General features: G+C 51.2%; 1 protein-coding gene across 12 annotated transcripts in view; it reads right to left on the bottom strand.

The window, feature by feature from the left end:
• The window catches only part of MAPT (microtubule-associated protein tau), a 54000-nt gene that overhangs the window by 9950 nt on the left and 27757 nt on the right, over window positions 1–16293 (bottom strand). For 8 of the 12 annotated variants that reach the window (XM_010832389.1, XM_010832388.1, XM_010832383.1 and 5 more), the window contains 3 exons: window positions 14489–14754; window positions 3528–3620; window positions 132–213 (listed from right to left, as the gene is read on the bottom strand). In XM_010832389.1, the coding sequence (XP_010830691.1) occupies window positions 132–213; window positions 3528–3620; window positions 14489–14754 (441 nt within the window). The remainder of the gene's footprint in view (window positions 1–131; window positions 214–3527; window positions 3621–14488; window positions 14755–16293) is intronic. The other 4 variants (XM_010832393.1, XM_010832390.1, XM_010832392.1 and 1 more) reach the window with 1 other exon arrangement.

A 16293-nucleotide genomic window follows, 5' to 3' on the forward strand; every position in this document is an offset into this window, starting at 1 on the left:
CTTCTTGATGGCCCATCCCATCCATCCTTCCCACCCACTTCCGGAGAAGGCACCGCCCCATCCGGTCCCGCCCCCTGGCCACCCCGCCCAGTCTTGCCTTCTACAAGGGCTATGCCTTCTACAAGGGCTACCTGGCTTATGATGGATGTTGCCTAATGAGCCACACTTGGAGGTCACCTTGCTCAGATCCACTGGTTTGTAGACTATTTGCACCTGGAGGGGAGAGAGAACGAGAGAGAGTAAAACAGGATTATTTTGTTGGGAGTGAAACAATGAAAAGCAGCAGGACAGCATTTCCGGTCTGCCACGAGGAGCACACCCTAGTACTGATAGGAAAATGTGTTGGAATTCTGCCAACCCTGCCCTGGGAATGAAATAAATGGAGTGCCTTCGATCCCATAGGAAAAGAACCCTCAGAGAAATACAGGGCTACCTCCCCATAGGGGCAAGGCCCACACCACTGGTTTAGCAAACATACGTGAAAAGGTCATTCTCTTTCCTGACATGAAATCGACAGATCGCATTCAGTGAGGACAGAAAGAAAGAAGGGGTCCGTGTGTGCAGCATCTGAAAAATCTCGGCAAAGCAAGAGAGCCGTGTCTGCTGGGCCTCTGAGAGCAGAGGGCGGGGTGGGGTGGTTAGGAGCACCTTCTCCCAGAAGCTTCACCAACCCCAGTACCCCTACAGCAGAACAACGATGGTCAGCGAGCAGGGACGAGCACTTCGGCGACCCGGGAAGAGTGAAGCGCCAGGTGGAGCCTGGGCACACAACATCCTGGACAGTTTGGTTCTTTACAGAAAAGAGCAAAGGAACACGAGCAGGACGGTCAGGCGGCACAGCAAGAATCACGGGTTTAGTGTCTCAGGGAAGCTCAGCAGACACACGCGGGGAGGCCTAAGGGCCCCAGGGCTCAGAGCCGCCCTAAGGGTCCAGCATGTGGCCCAGCCACACAGCCACCCCCCGGCCGCCTGGAGGAGACACCCCACAGGGACCCAGCGTCAGCAGAGGGGGTCTCCTTGAGGAAATCTGCACAAAACCATGACTGTGGAAGCCCCTGATGGTCACGGGGTGACACGTCCCTTGTGTGAGGTCACCTGAGGACACAGGAGGCCAATCACCACTGAGCCAGTGGGTCCTGCTCCCCGCCCTGGAGTTACCTGGAGGAATGGCCTTGTGCCCGAGAATGGGTTTAACAAGCACATCAAGGAGGAGTTTTTACTTAGGTCTAAATCATCTGGAATAATCCCAAATTACGTTCATCAAAATCATGTTGGCGTTTGTCGATTACTGGCAGAGTTGATGGAAGCTGACCAGGGGACGTGGCCTGTGTGCGTAGGTGTGGGGAGGGAGGCGCCGGGAGCCCTCGCCTGTGGGGGTGGGTGGGTTAATGAGGGGTTCTGAGCCTGTGCTCCAGGTGGGGTGCTGGAGATGGGGGGACAGAGGGGCTGTGGAAACTACCCCCTCTTTCCTCGCAGGAGCAAGATGAAAGCAAAGGCTGGTGTGTGCGAGGTTCTCTCTCCTCTTTTCAGCCTCAGTTTAGGGGGGTGAGGGTGTAACCAGTTGCGGAGGAGGAAGGCATGATGGAGGGGAGGGAAGGGGAGGGGAGAGAAATGGGGGAAGGCGGGGGAGGATGGGAGCCAGGACAGGGAGATGCTCAGGCGGTTGAGGCTGGGGAGGGAGGAAGCCAGACTCCGGATTGAAGCCAGGAGTCAGATGAGGCAGGGAGAACCGCGGGAAGGAGCAGGGCCTGCCTGCTGGGGAGTTACATCCCATGAGGAGGGGCCCCCTGCCAGGCCAGGGGCCCACAGCCCCCCAAGCGCCTGAGGCTGACATTGCGCAGGGACTTATCACCCTCAGCAACCTTTCACCAGAAGTGCTATGACAGCTCCTACTGCAGCGGTCACAAGCCAACATCTTGTGGCTCTCTGCCGGGTCCCAGGCTAGTCCGCCGGCCCATAGAGTGCAGGACAGACGGGCGACGCTCCTGGGGAAGTCCCTCGAGGTCGTAGGCACTGCCCTCCCAGCAGCAGGCATGTACCCCCTCCCCCAAGCTTCCGCCGGAAGGAGCGGTCTGCTGACTGTGGCCACTGGACCCCACGCCTCCAGCCCCAGCAGCACAACCTCCCATCAGCCGACCAGACACGAGTTAAACCGGAAAGCACATGTCTTTCCTGCTCTGGCTGAAGCCCGCTTTCGGCAGGGAAGCCAGGAGTCAAATCTAAAACAGTAATGTCACCCAGGGCCCGTGGTCAGGCCGGCAGCGGGTGCAAGTGGTCCCCACCCCTTCTCTTGGCAGAAGACAAGGTGGCAGTGGGACAGGAGAGCAGGGACGGGGGGCACTGGTGGGGGGACACTGAGCAGACACTGGTGAGGAAGCGTTAGTGAAGCGCCATGCAGCAGCCTCGGGGTGAGTGCCCACCACTCTGGGGGCCACAAGGAGTCAGTGGCAGAGCCTACCCCGGGTGCTCAGGGCAGGAGGCAGCAGCACATTGCAAGAATAAACCCTCAGGTCTGGATGTGGATGATGTATGGGTAGAGGCTGGGCACTTTCTGGACAGAGCACACCCCCCAGGGCTTCCACTGTCCTATAAACCGCCCCCTCCCCAGCGCTGCCAGCTGGGGACCAGATGCCTGCTCTCACAAGCCATTCTCCTCCCCAGGGGTGGACCTCAAAGGGGCTTGAATCTCCTGCTCCCTAGAATGTTTCAACATTTGCCTACAGCCGACCAAGAGAGGCTGTGGAGAAGGGGGGCCGAGCCTCAGGATGCTGAATCTGCACCCAGTTTGGTCACTTGGAAGATCCCAGCAGAGCTGATCAAGTGGGCAGGCAAGAATGAGGATGTCAGCCCCAAATCTCTGGGATGCATCCAGTGGGGACTCAGGGAGTCCCCAGGGACACCTGGAGGCAGCCAAATGTCAAAGGGCTCCAAGCAGCATTTCTGTCCCCCCTCAACTGCAGGCTGCTCCCTGTACTTTTGTTGGGCTCTTTCGCATCTGGAGCTTCTGCCAGGGGTGGAACTGGTTTCAAACAAGAGCCAAGAGGCTTACGAATCAGCTCATCCCTCGCAGATGCAGAGGACAAACCGGAGCAGAGCCTGGCTGGCCTCTGCTTGTCCCGAGGCAGGACTGTAAAGACCTTGGTATGGGCCAGCTGTTCCCAGTGGAGCCCCTTAAAGCGAACCCACCCGGGTGATGGAGGAGGTGGTGTCAGAGCCCAGTGTCAGGTGCCACCACCTTCAGCTCTAATTCAGATGGGCTGTGGGGCTCCCTGTGAGCGGGCGTGACAATGGGGCTGGGAGGACCCCGCTTCCAGGAAAGGGTCGGAGGACCAGTCACTCGATCTGCCCATGCAACAGGGCACCCCTCCTGGACCTGTGGGTGCGGGGAATCTGGGCTACGTTTACTTGGGGACCCGGATAGACTCTGAGCCTGAGCATGGTTTATTCTATGCAATGTCTCACAAGTACAAACACTCATGCCACTTCTCAAACCCGGAACCACAGCTGGAAAGTGTGACGGTACTCACACTGCCGCCTCCTGGCACGTGTTTGATATTATCCTTTGAGCCACACTTGGACTGGACGTTGCTAAGATCCAGCTTCTTATTAATTATCTGCACCTTTGACAGCCAGAAAAAAGGATGAGTGACACACCACACCCAGACGTGTCTGCTGCACAAACACACTTGCTGCCGGCTGCAGGCCTGAGAGGAGGGCAGGCCGGTTCACACCTCCCTGGGGAGCATTCCAGAGCTGTGAGTGGTTGGAGATGGACCCCACCTTACTGCCCTGGGCTTACAAAACAGATCCGTCAGAAGTGGCTCTTCCCTTTCTGGGAGGATTGCAGTAGGGCGGCCTCCCCCGTCAGAGAGCACCTCGGAGGTGGGGGTCACCAGGTTGAGATGGAGCAAAATGTGCTCAGTCACATTATTAACTGAACAAATAAAAGGTCCTCGCTGTGGCCTCATTCACACGCCTACCAGACCCATCTGAACATTCACCGAGACCTTTACCTGGCTGTCCTCAGGTCTGTGGGCACTGCAGTCACCTGCAGGTATATTGTTAAAATCCCAGATCCCACTCCTGACCTTAGGCTTCTGAAAAGCTCCCCTGGTGTTTTGTTCCGGTTCAAGAATCCCTGACTTCATGGGGAGGACATGGGTAGATTTATGGAGAAGGTAAGTTCAGACCCCTTCAGGGAAGGCCTGTGTCTCTTGGAAGGCAGGGTGAGTGCCCGCCCTTCCATCCATTGGCTGGTCCTTGGCCATGAACCCCCAGGCACTCAGAGGGAACAGCGCTCCCAGGCACCCTTCCCTAAGTTTTCCTGAGCAGGTGTGGGGATGGTAGAGACCATACTGTATTTCTGCAAGGCTCCCTTTTTTCCAGGCACCACGGAAAAAGTGTGAGGCTATTAACATTCGGGGGAGGGGGGATTTTTATCTAATTTGTCTGTGTATGAATACCTAGCGGAGGCGAGCTGAACGCCACGATTTGTCTGCGAGAGCAGTGATCCACCATCACCAGCTGTCCCTCATCAGGGGGCTCAGTATTTGCAAACAGGAGGCCTTAGTTTTTATCAACTACAGGTATGAACAACTGCCAGCTAAAGTTCCCAATGAAGTACCAGCACACCCTCTAAAATTCTGGAAAAGTGGCAGTTGCTGCCGGGGGGCCCACTAACCCTGAGGCCGGGGGTGGTCAGAGCCTGGGCTTATCTCAGGAGAAGGGTCCCAAATCTGACCCCAGAGCCGGCCATCAGGGGTCCACAGGTCCTCAGCCAATGGAGGAAATAAGGACGTGATAGCAAAAGTTATCCATCCTACCATTTTGATATTAAAATGGCCTTTTCCTCCAATAAGATAAAAAAAAATGACTTTCCCTTTATTAAATTGTTAATTATCAAATCACATTGGTAATAGATAATATTTATTTTTAGATATCATTAACCTGGCAAGCTAAATACAATAATTTTCTCTTAGGCTCCATCCCTGTTTTTTTCCTTAATTTAATTGATCTGGATTGAAAAACCTGGGAAATACATATCTAACCCACCTCTTTGTTTTCTTTTATGTTCCTTTAAAGTAAAAAGCTGTGTATTTTTTTCATTAAGTAATATAAACTGTGTTCTTGAAAAACAGAGGTTCAAGAAAAAGTTTTCTTGCTACTCTAACACAACCACTACTGCATTTTCTTGTCCTCATGAATGCTCATATATAAAAATAAAAGTACCACTGCAGACATATAAATGTGTGCCTACTATTTTATATCTTGCTTTACCAAGTATTTGCCATGTTCTACAATCAGAAGCATTAATTTAAAAAATGTCCTATTCCATTTTGTGTTATCTATGCTATCAGATATTTATATTGATTTTATTTTAAATAATACAAACAGCCTTACCATGGACATCGTTCTACAAGGAGTTTTTCCCATTTTGTGGATCATTTTCATAGCACAAAGTCCCAGAAATACAATTTCTGGGCCAAAGTTATAAATATTCTAAAAACCCCACACACGGTCCTCCAAATGACTTTTTAAAGGGTCGGATTAATTTCTCCTGTGAGCACTGGTGAGAAAGTTTTACTATATTGCCACCAGCATTGTGCAATTAGAAGAAATTGTTTTTATTTCCTTGATTAAAATTAATAGATTTGTATTGTTGGCCTATTCTGCATTTTCTTTGATTATTATTAAAGTTGTTCCTTTGTCCTTTTTTGTTAGTAGTTGTATTTATTTTTCTAGCATACAAATGCTGACATTTTAATGTACTTCCTTTGTAACATTTCTTCCTCTGTAACTTCTCTGGTTTTTTGTTTTTTTGGGTCATGTCACGGGGCACCTGGGATCTTAGCTCTCCAACCAGGGATCAAACCCGGGCCCCTGCATTGGATGCGCAGAGTCGTAACCACTGAACCACCAGGGAAGTCCAACTTCTCTGGTTTTTAAGTGTAAAAACCATCCCTCATCTAGAGGCTGGATAAATACCTAATTCCATGTCGCCCTTTTCGCCTGCCACCTTACTGATGAAGAGGCCATCTAAAACCCAGAGAAGTTCAGTGACTTTCTCAAATCAGCCACAGAACCACACAGGAATCTAGATCTGGGTGTTCCTGCGGCCACGGATACCTATGTAACAACAGTTTGCCTGAGTTGTCCTCAAGCCTGTTGTCTCATAAGCTAAATAGAAACAAGACTCTCTCTAGGTGAACGGTGATGTCTCTCCTCCCAGGCAGTAGGCGGCATCAGCCCGGGCTTGAGCTGAGATGAGGAGGCGGAACAGGTTTTCTCACCTGCTTCATAGGGAGTTGCTGTCACTGTCTGCATAATGTCTTTGAATCGTTTTGTCCCACCCTCAAATTTCAAGGAGTCCCACAAGCACTCCTGCTTTGGGGATCATTTTTTATTCATAACTTTCCACCAAATAAGTTCCAGAAGCAGACTTGCCTACTTGTTGCACAAGAGAACTGGAGCAGTTCAGAATAAGAAAGCACATACTTAACACACACAAAATAATAAAACAAGAAAACTGAAAAGACAGTTAAGAGAAGGGGAGGTCATCAGGACTGACAATTATAAGACTGATCATTACATTTAGCTCTGTGGAGAAGGAAATGGCAACTCACTCCAGTATTCTTACCTAGGAAATCCCATGGACAGAGGAAGCTGGCAGGCTACAATACGTGGGGTCACAAAAGAGTCGGACAAACTTAGCAACTAAACAACATTTAGCTCTGAGCTTCCCAGAAGTCAAAGCAAAAAGGGAAACGTGATGGGTTACATAACTCTAATCTGACAAAGAACACTGACCAGTTTTTCAAGGAGGATAGCCTTGTTTTCTGTACTAATCCTTACAAGAAAGGTAATCAAATGACTCAAGAGACATGAAGCAATAATACAATGTGCAACAGACACAGAAATGTTTTCTCCAGGCTTCTTCTTGTTCCCACAAAAAAGGCAACAAACTTCTGTGGGATTTGGCAAGAGACATAAGGACACTTAGCAAGCAGACCTGAATTACTGTCAGTCCTCAAATTAAGTCAACACCCTTTACAGAATGGTAGATTTACAGAAAGGAAGAATAAAAGGGCAATAGTTGGCATTATGAAATTGGAATCCTGAAACTTAATTTCTCAACTAGAGTAAATGTGTGACATTGAGCCTCAGCTCCGGGCGGACACTGCAAATAGCCAAAGGGAAAAGCAATGTTTTGGAAGCTCCAAATTTTGATCCAGGAGACCACTACTCAAGGGACAAATTCCTGTGGTCGGGGTTTGACCCTGGAGGAGAGGTTGGGGTGGCATGAGGCCGGGAGCAGGTCCATTTGGGTTTACTCCATTTCCTGGAGAACCCGAAATGGTTCCAAACCCACATCAGATCTTGTTCTGGTTCTGTTTGGGCTCAGATTTCTCGAGGTGCTCCAGATGGCCCAGCCCTGCCTCCACCCTCGGCAGCTCCCAGGCTGGCCAAGTGTCCTTGGGCTGCCCCTGGAGAGGCCTGTCTCCAGCCGTGTCTTGTACTGGGCCCAGCTTGGCCTCACCAGGATCAACAGGCCCAGTGCTGAGGACTAGGGGCTGGGATGTTCTGGAGGGAACCTAACCTGGGGAGAGCACTGGACACCCACAGCAAGCCTTCTCTTCAAGTCCAAAGTGGTCAGCTTGAGAACTGACACTGGAGATCGAATATTAGAGGAGACATTTCCATAGACAGAGGAGCCTGGTGGGCTGCAGTCCAGAGGGTCACAAAGAGTGGGGCGCGACTGTGCAAACAGAGTGCCCCTTTGCAACTGTTTATACTGCTCCTTTAAACAGCGACTGATCCAAGACGCTTTAAAATGATGGAATTTATACAAGATTGTTTTTTGTAAACACAGATGCTGTGAACGGGGAGAGACGTCCAGAGGGTCTCAGAGTTACAAGGCTGCCCCCCAGGAGGGGCCCCGCCTGGTTCTGCACAGCCTGACACCTCAGATCAAGTTCAGTTGAGTCCACGGCCCTGATCCAGGACAAGCAAACTATCCTAGGTACAGACTCACTTTATTTACTCTGCAAAGATGTTCTACACTTGTACTTTTCAAAAGGAGACTTGAAACTTTGTCAACAAATATAACAAATGTTCAAAACACTCTCGGGCTCCAGAGCCAGACACTTATAGCATGCTGTTGCCATCTTGTGGCCATCTGGAACATCGCGGCTCAAGCCTGTCCAAGCCCTGCAGCTCTGATGGTTTTCAGTCCTGCGTGGGGGGCCTTCGCATCCCAGCTCCTGGCTTGCACATTCTCAGAGGAAGTGACTTTAGCTCCATCTGCTCAAAGCCAACCAGACCATGTCCCATGCTCTGGTCATGACTCTGCAATTCCCTTTTCACCTTGGAAACCACAAGTATCCCCGCAGTTCTCCTTACCTGGCTGTCTCAGCCCAGATGAACTCCTCTCTCACTCTGGGAGGTACCTGGGACCTCTGCTCTCCACTGACCCCCCAGAGAAGCTGCTGAGGTTGGTGCTGCCCTAACCTCGGCCGGGCCCACACTCACCCTCTTATTCAACACCCTCTCCGAGACTGACTGTGGAGCCTGAGGCTCTGCCGGGGGTGGGGGGGCGGGGGTGGCTGCCCTCCACTATCCCTTTGTCTTCTCCATCCTCTGCTGTCGGGACACAGGAGACCCAGCAGGGACCTCCCTCTGTCAGCTGTTAACTCTCCAAAGCTCACATGTAAACAAACAAAGCTCCACCCTAACCCACACCCCTCTGCCACCCCAGCTGGTGCCAGTTTTAGCTTTATTTTGCTTTTGTTCTCAGTATCTCCAGGTGCAGTTTCCCAGGAGTCCTCAGTCTGTGTCCCCAGCAGTATATGGCGGGGGGGGGGGCGCGTGCGGTTCAGGCGGGTACGAGAACTGTCCTTTTAAAGACTTGATGATGGTCCTAAATAAGGATCTGTTCTGTCTTCTCTGCTTTGTTGGTGATAATCGTGTGCAACACTCCACAACGCAGGTGACCCTCAGTGTGGAGAACCCTCAATGGTGCAGCAGGCTCCTCCCTCCTGCATAAGCTTCCCTGGCCAACCTCTCCTTTTGCCCCTGCTTAATCAGCTCAGTGTCTCTCTCTCCTGCCTAGGCCTTGGGGTAGGAACTCGGCACAGGGCCTGGCACTCCGAAGTGCCCCAGAAATGCTGGTTGAATTAATAAAGGAAAGAAAGAAGGAATCAGTTTGTGATGCTATTGTATGCTCCATTTTCTAAATTTATTTCTGTCTTCTCTTTGTGTATTATTTCTTTGCTTGTATTCTTTTTCTCTATCAATAAGAACATAATTTATACGCTGCAGTTAATTTTTTTTAAATTAAAGCATTTAAAATGATGAATTCCTTCTAAGTATAATTTGGGGGCATTGCCACATAATTTATGGCATTTGTAACCAAGACATTTGGAAAAGGCATTTTCATTTCTAAACTGAATGAGCAGTGACAAAGGAAAATTTGATTTTTGAGCATTTGTGGTCATGTTAACAAGATGCATATAATGAAGTTTGTGTATCACACTGAGGTTAGAAATGATAAGCAATTTCTGCTTCTCTATATTTATATGTATTTTTCTTTGTGGACTAAATAGATTATTGACACATCTGAACTCTTAACAACAGATAAACCCTTTTCCTTACAGTTTGATTCCTTGTATTGGTTCATTTTTCCTTTTCAATTATATGAACTATGTTCTTTTATTAAAAACATAGATATTTTACTAATATCTACTGTGACACTTCCAGTCACAACTGTATTTCTATCCAGTTTTTTTTTTTTTTTTTAATTCTTTTTGATTACACTGCATGGCATTTGAGATCTTAGTTACCAGACCAGTGGAAGTACAAAGTCTTAACACTGGACCGCCAAGGAAGTCCCTCCATTTTTTTTTTCTAATTAGAAATGGTTTCACTGTAAAAAATTTAGGAAGAAAGGTAAAAATAGAGGAAAAGAATCAGTCACAATTTCTCTGAGCCACTATTAGCGTTTTGTCATATTTGTCTTCTATACACGGCTTTTATACAAGTGGTAGATATAACCTACAAAATTTATACAATTTTTTTAACTTATTTATAGTTTTTATAATTGTAAAAATTATCTTCAAAGATAATTATTAATGACTGCAAATATTTTATAGTATGGCATCACTATTATTTCTAATTTAGACTTTTGAGTTGTTTTGTTTGGCAATTATTAATAAAGCACAATCTGCATTCTTGTGCATGAAGCTTCTTCTGAATTTAGAGCCTTCTTTCTTTCCTTGATTTTGAGTATACAGCATTTACTGTACATCAAGTCTGAAGCCAGAGGGACACAAAGATCTCAAGGTGACCTTCAATCTAGTCCAGAGGAAGGGGATATGAGATCCTTCAACAGACCATTGATTTAGCAGAATTAAACTGTGAAAACTAAGAATAATTCTTTATTATATCCAAAAGACTGCAGGGATTCGCACCCTCCCCAGGATAGAAGGATGTTAATTTCATATCGCTTACACCTGCAGTGGGTCCTTTTTGTTTTTGTTTTTTTAGGTGTTTTAAATGCTGGTTCTTTGTGTCTGAACTCCCCCCTCCACGATCCCCCTAAGAATAGCACTGGGACAGACTCTGGGGAGGGGGTGCAGGACCTAGGGCCTGACCTGGGCTGGGTCTGAGTCGTCTGAGGAGCCAGGTGCTTGGAATCTGAAAATAGCAGGAGGGGCAGGACCAGAAGAGGGGGAAAAAAAAAAAAATTAGTCCCAGATCCAGGGCTCGTGGGAGGCTCCAGCAGTCAGGGTTGAGACCAGAGGTCAGTAGGTAAGAATTCAGGGACAGGGGTTTCAGCCTGGACTGCTGAACCCCTGGAAACCCCTGGGGTGGCCCCCTTCGAGACTCTCAAGGTTCATGGTAAGGCTCTGGCACTAGGATTTTTTAAAAACAAGTTCTGTTTTCTTTTCAAATTAATTTTATTTTAGGTTGCACTGGGTCTTGGTTGCTTCGAACGGGGCGGGGGCTACTCTTCCTTGCGGTGCACAGGCTCTGGGCACACAGGCTTAGTTGCTCCCTAGCCTGTGGGATCTTCCCAGACCAGGGATCAGTACCCATGTCCCCTGTATTGGCAGGTAGACTCTTATCCACTGTACCTCGAGGGAAGTCCAGGCATGAGGATTTTTAAAAGAATCCTTCCCCCTCCCTACCCCAGATGATTCTCCTTTGCAGTCACAGGAGAACTGCTGCTCCTTCCTCCCCTTCCCAATTCTGGTGGATCCAGCTGGTTAGGTTAAAGTGGCCAAGTGATTATTTGAATTTTCCTTTAAAAGTAATTTTGTTTTGGACTCTTCATGTTCACTGTAGCAAATCATGAAATCAGAGAAGAGTATGAAGCAGAAAACAGACGTTTTACATTTTTTTTCCAACCAGCAACAGTCTAACATCAGTTAGACTGATGTGCGCTTTTCAGTCTCTGCAGGTTTATAAACCTGTCCTGCTCCTCCTCCTTCAGCGTGTCACCTACTGAGGAAGTTGGGTTATTCTTCAGTCTCTTGAAGTGTTGTCCCTTTTACTGTATATGCTGGGCCAAATAAGAGGCCACAGGGACCCAGAGATCTCACAAGGACCTCCAGGGACCTTCAGTCCAGTCATTTTTTCTTTTTAATTTTGGCTGATCTCGGTCTTCGCTGTGGCACGCAGGCCTCTCCTGTTGCCACGCGCGGGCTTCTTGTGTTACATGGCACAGGCTCCAGGGTGCACTGGCTCAGTAGTTGAGGCACACGGGCTTAGCTGCCCCGAAACATGTGGGATCTAAGTCCCCCGACCGGGGATCCTCTGCATTGGAAGGTGAAGTCGCTCAGTCATGTCCGACTCTTTGAAAGTCCATGGATTGTAGCCTGCCTGCCAGGCTCCTCTGTCCATGGAATTGTCCAGGCAAGGATACTGGAGTGGGTTGCCATTTCCTTCTCCAGGGGATCTTCCCGACCCAGGGATCGAACCTGGGTCTCCCACACTGCAGGCAGACTCTTTACCATCTGAGCCACCAGGGAAGCTCTTGGAAGGTAGATTCTTAACCACTAGACCACCAGCGAAGTCACCAGTCGAGTCACCTCAAGAGGCCTTCTGCTTGGATCGATCCCAGGGACCTTTTTTTCCCTTTTGTTTTCTTTTTTTTTTTTTAATCTATTTTTTTGTTTTTCCTGGAGATTAATCTGTTGATCTTGTGGTTATGGCTCAGGTTTTCTTTGTTTCACACAGTTTTCTAAGTTTTGCAAGGAATTTACGAGGACGCTGTTACTCCCCTTTTGGCCACTTCCCCACATCTCCTTCCCCAATAAACCCCAAGAAAAGTCCACCTTTCTCCTTTCATCGTCAAGTCTGTAGCTGTGGACAAGCATCTGCACCCATGCGGTACAGCCATAACCTGGGGGCAGCCTCTCCCTTTCCATCCTAAGCATGAGTCACTGGCCCTCAGGCCACCAGACTCCTCCCCAACCACTGCATCCGGCAGCTCGGGTGCGAGGGGCGGGTTCCTCCCTGCTTAGCCTTGTCACTGCTGCTTCAGCAGGGTTTTGAGCACGGGGCCAAATGCTGCCCAGACCCTCCAGGCCGACCTCAGGTGAACTCGGGGATGACGGGGTGCAGCCCGGGCTGGGGGAGCCAGTGTGTGACAGAGCCCCACGGGCCGGGAGTCGCTGCCCATCACAGCCTCCTCTGGCCGCGATCGCGCTGGTCATAGCCCCGCGGTCTTCTCAGTGGTTCAGAGCTGGCCGTGTCGGGTTTTGTCTTTCAGTTTTCAAAACAGAGGCGAACACTCTGTGCCATGAAACCCCAGAGCTGGGGGTGGGGTTCAGATGCCAGTGGGAAACGTCCCATCACCTTGGAAACCCACTCCCGGTCAGCTTCAAGCCAGTTGCGCCAGAGCCCCCCCATAAGGAGACAGGCAATGTGTCTTTAAGTAGCACAGCAAACACTGCAGGGAGGTCAACACTGCTCAGGCCCAGCCTTGTGGCCCAAAGACCCCAAGAGGCACCCAGACCTCCCTGCTGGGCAGGACCCAAGGATGGGAAAGGGCAGCAGGAGGCCCTGAAGCTCCACGGGGATACAGGGCAGGGTTTCAGGCAAAGGCCACTGACATGGACCAAAGGCCTCTGAGACCCCTCCCTCCACAGTGACCCAGGCCCCAGTCAAGAGCGATTAATAAAATCAGGAGCCTGGGGGGCACTCTGGACTGAAGGGACACATTGGCCCTTGCCCACCAGGAGGCGCTCTGCTCCAGAAACAGTCCAGCTAAGAAGGCTCAACACAAGAGGTGGGGGGGAGTGGGTGTCCTTGTCCTCTGCTCCCCACCACACCCTGTTCTCCCTGCTCCATCCCCCTCCCCGGTGCTGGGGGGCAAGGAGCGTTGTCATGGTCTGAATTGTGTTCCCCAAATCCACAGGCTGCAGTCCTAACTCCCAGTACCTCCCAACGGGACTGTGTTTGGAATAGGGTCTCTAAAGAGGTCATTAAGTTAATATGAGCTCACTGGGGTGGGCCCTAAGCCAATAGGACTGGTGTCCTTACAGGAGGCAGGACTGGGACATAGTGACACCCAGAGAGGGACCAGTGAGGACACGAGGGGAAAGCAGTACCTGCAGGCACATGAGACAGGCCTCAGAGGAGACCAGCACCTTGACCTTGGACTTCTGGGCTCTATGAGGAATTACATCTCTGTTGTATAAGCCCCCCAAGTTCGTGTTAGTTTTTTTTTCTTGGCGGCACCTAAGTTCCCCAACCAGGGATCACACCCATGCCCTCTGCAACAGAAATGTGGAGTCTTAACCACTGGACCACCAGACAAGTCCCCAGTTGGTGGCATTTTGTATGTCAACCCTAGGAAACTCACACAGTGGGGGAGGGGGTCAAAGAGAGGAGGAGGGGTCCAGGCTGTGCCCACATCCCTCCACCCAGGCTCTTGGAAGCTCATTTTCTCCACCTTTGGGAGACCCAGAGATGACGTGAGCACCCATTTGTCCCTGGAAGAATCAGTTGTTCAAAATGGTATCACGAATTTCCCCAGAATTGGGACCTAAACACATGTTCAACCAATGCCAGAGACACCCGCCTGTACACTGGTTGTCTCATGGTCTCAACCACAAGGAAACTGGGGAACCCCCTGCAGGCACCCACTTTGAGAACCCCCAGGTCGTGGGGCTACCACGCTGTCACCTCTGATCGATCCCATCAGCAGGGGCTGAGGTGACCGAGGGAAGAACCGGTGCTGTCTCTCCACTGAGCTGGCACTGACAGCCTGCTGGTGACCCCAGCACAGAACTGAACCCTAACCCACAGTCTTTCCTTCAAGAGGTCAGGGAGGGGCCTATGCTATGGGGCGGGGGCGGGACGCAGGCTGGGGGGGGGAGCAGAGGGGCTCCCCGGACCCTCCCCATCCCGCCCAATCCCTCCATGCCCTCTCCGGGCGCCCCGGGGCAGACACACACACAGCCAGTCTCGCATACGCCCTTACCTTGCCACCTCCTGGCTGGTGCTTCAGGTTTTCCGTGGAGCCGATTTTGGACTTGACGTTCTTCAGGTCTGGCATGGGCCCGGGAGCGGCCTGCAGGCGGCTCTTGGCTGCAGACGGCGACTTGGGGGGAGTGCGGACCACCGCCACCTTCTTGGGCTCCCGGGTGGGCGGGGTCGGCAGGGAGGGGGTGCGGGAGCGGCTGCCCGGAGTGCCTGGGGAGCCGGGGCTGCTGTAGCCGCTGCGGTCCCCGGATTTCCCAGATTCACCTGGAAAGGAGGGCGGGCGTGAGGCCAGGACCCAGAGGGACGGGAGTCAGAAAAAGGGTCTCTGTCCTGTGGTCCATTCCCAGAGTCAGGGCTGGACCAGGCCGGTAGGAACAAGGTCGGAAGTTCAGTCAATCCAGCGGGAGGCTGCCCTTGCCTCCATTTCTAGAGAAATGCCCCCTCTTCCCAGCCTCATTGCTTTGGGACAAAAATATCCTGCTTCCCAGGGAAGCAACAGAGTGGTCGCCAAGTACCACTCAGGACTACTCCCCAGAGGGGAGCAACTCCGCCCAGTGTCCCTGGGGTCGGGAGCGGCTCCAGCCAGCTGAGTGATCTCAGACAAGTCACTTTCCTTCTCTGAGCTCAGAGGAAATAAATATAATGCCGACTGACAGGCTGGGCAGGGATACCTTGGCCTTTGCCCTGAATAAGGGTAATGCGATGGTGGGCCAAGGTCTCATCTGTATCCACTGGACTCTTTATTTTTTAAATTTATTTTTAGTCGGAGGGTAACTGCTTTACATTGTTGTGTTGGTTTCTGCTGAAGGGCAGCGTGAATTAGCTATAAGCATAGGAAAAAACAAAATACGTATATCCCTGCCCCACATCCCTCCCCTCCAGGTCATCACAGAGCACTGAGCTGAGCTCCCTGTGCTATAGCAGCTTCCCACTAGCTGTCTATTTCACACATGGTTCCACTGGACTCTAACCACAGGGTGAATTTTGAGCTGTTCATCAAGTTCAAGGCCCCTTCCCCGCTAGACCCCTATCCAACCTCCCAACTCCTCTCTGGTACCTGGGTTCCAGAATGGTATGCCTGCATCTTGTCCATCAGTCCCTGTCTTTCGAAACAAGCCATGCCGCTTCACAGCCGCCCTGCCCTCCCCAAGAACGCCCTGCGCGAAAAGGCGCTGCCGGGCAAATAGCAGTGAGCCTTTCCGGACACAGGGCAGAGGCCACGCCCTCCAGGAGGGCTGCGGACGCCGCCCCTCTCCCAGCTGACCAGCCCTGGGCTCCTAACACGTGTCTCTCCCTGCACTCTTCAACCCCCTGTCACACTTCCTGGTTGGCTATTCTGTCTGCCTCTTGGATTCGTGTTTCACCAAATGTGGTCCAGGCACTCCTGCTTCGGGATCTCGAGAGCCGCCAAGGTGGCGGTGGCGGTGGCGGGGGCGGTGGTGGGTGGGAGGGGTGGGACCTGTAAGATACAGATTCCGGGGCCCCGTCTAGGCCGGATAGGATAGAATCTCTAGGGGCAGGGACTGCAAAACTGGTGCTTCCCTTTCTCCCAGGGATTCTAAAGCAGACTCCTGATTCTTGATTCTTGAGCAGGATTCTTGAGTCTGAGAGCCACTGGGCTGGACGCTGTGCCCAAGTGGCGGCCTCACTCCCCTCCATTTCTGAGGGGCGGCCGATGCCCCCCACCACCCAGGAACCATGTGTACCAAACGGGAACCTGCTGGGCCCCAAGCAGGAGAAAGGGCAGCTCTCTGCAGGAAGCAATGTCTTCTCTTGTCAAAGAGAGGATGAGCACGAGGTTCT

The sequence above is a fragment of the Bison bison genome, unplaced genomic scaffold (assembly GCF_000754665.1).
Source record: "Bison bison bison isolate TAMUID 2011002044 unplaced genomic scaffold, Bison_UMD1.0 scf7180017861046, whole genome shotgun sequence".
NCBI lineage: Eukaryota > Metazoa > Chordata > Mammalia > Artiodactyla > Bovidae > Bison > Bison bison.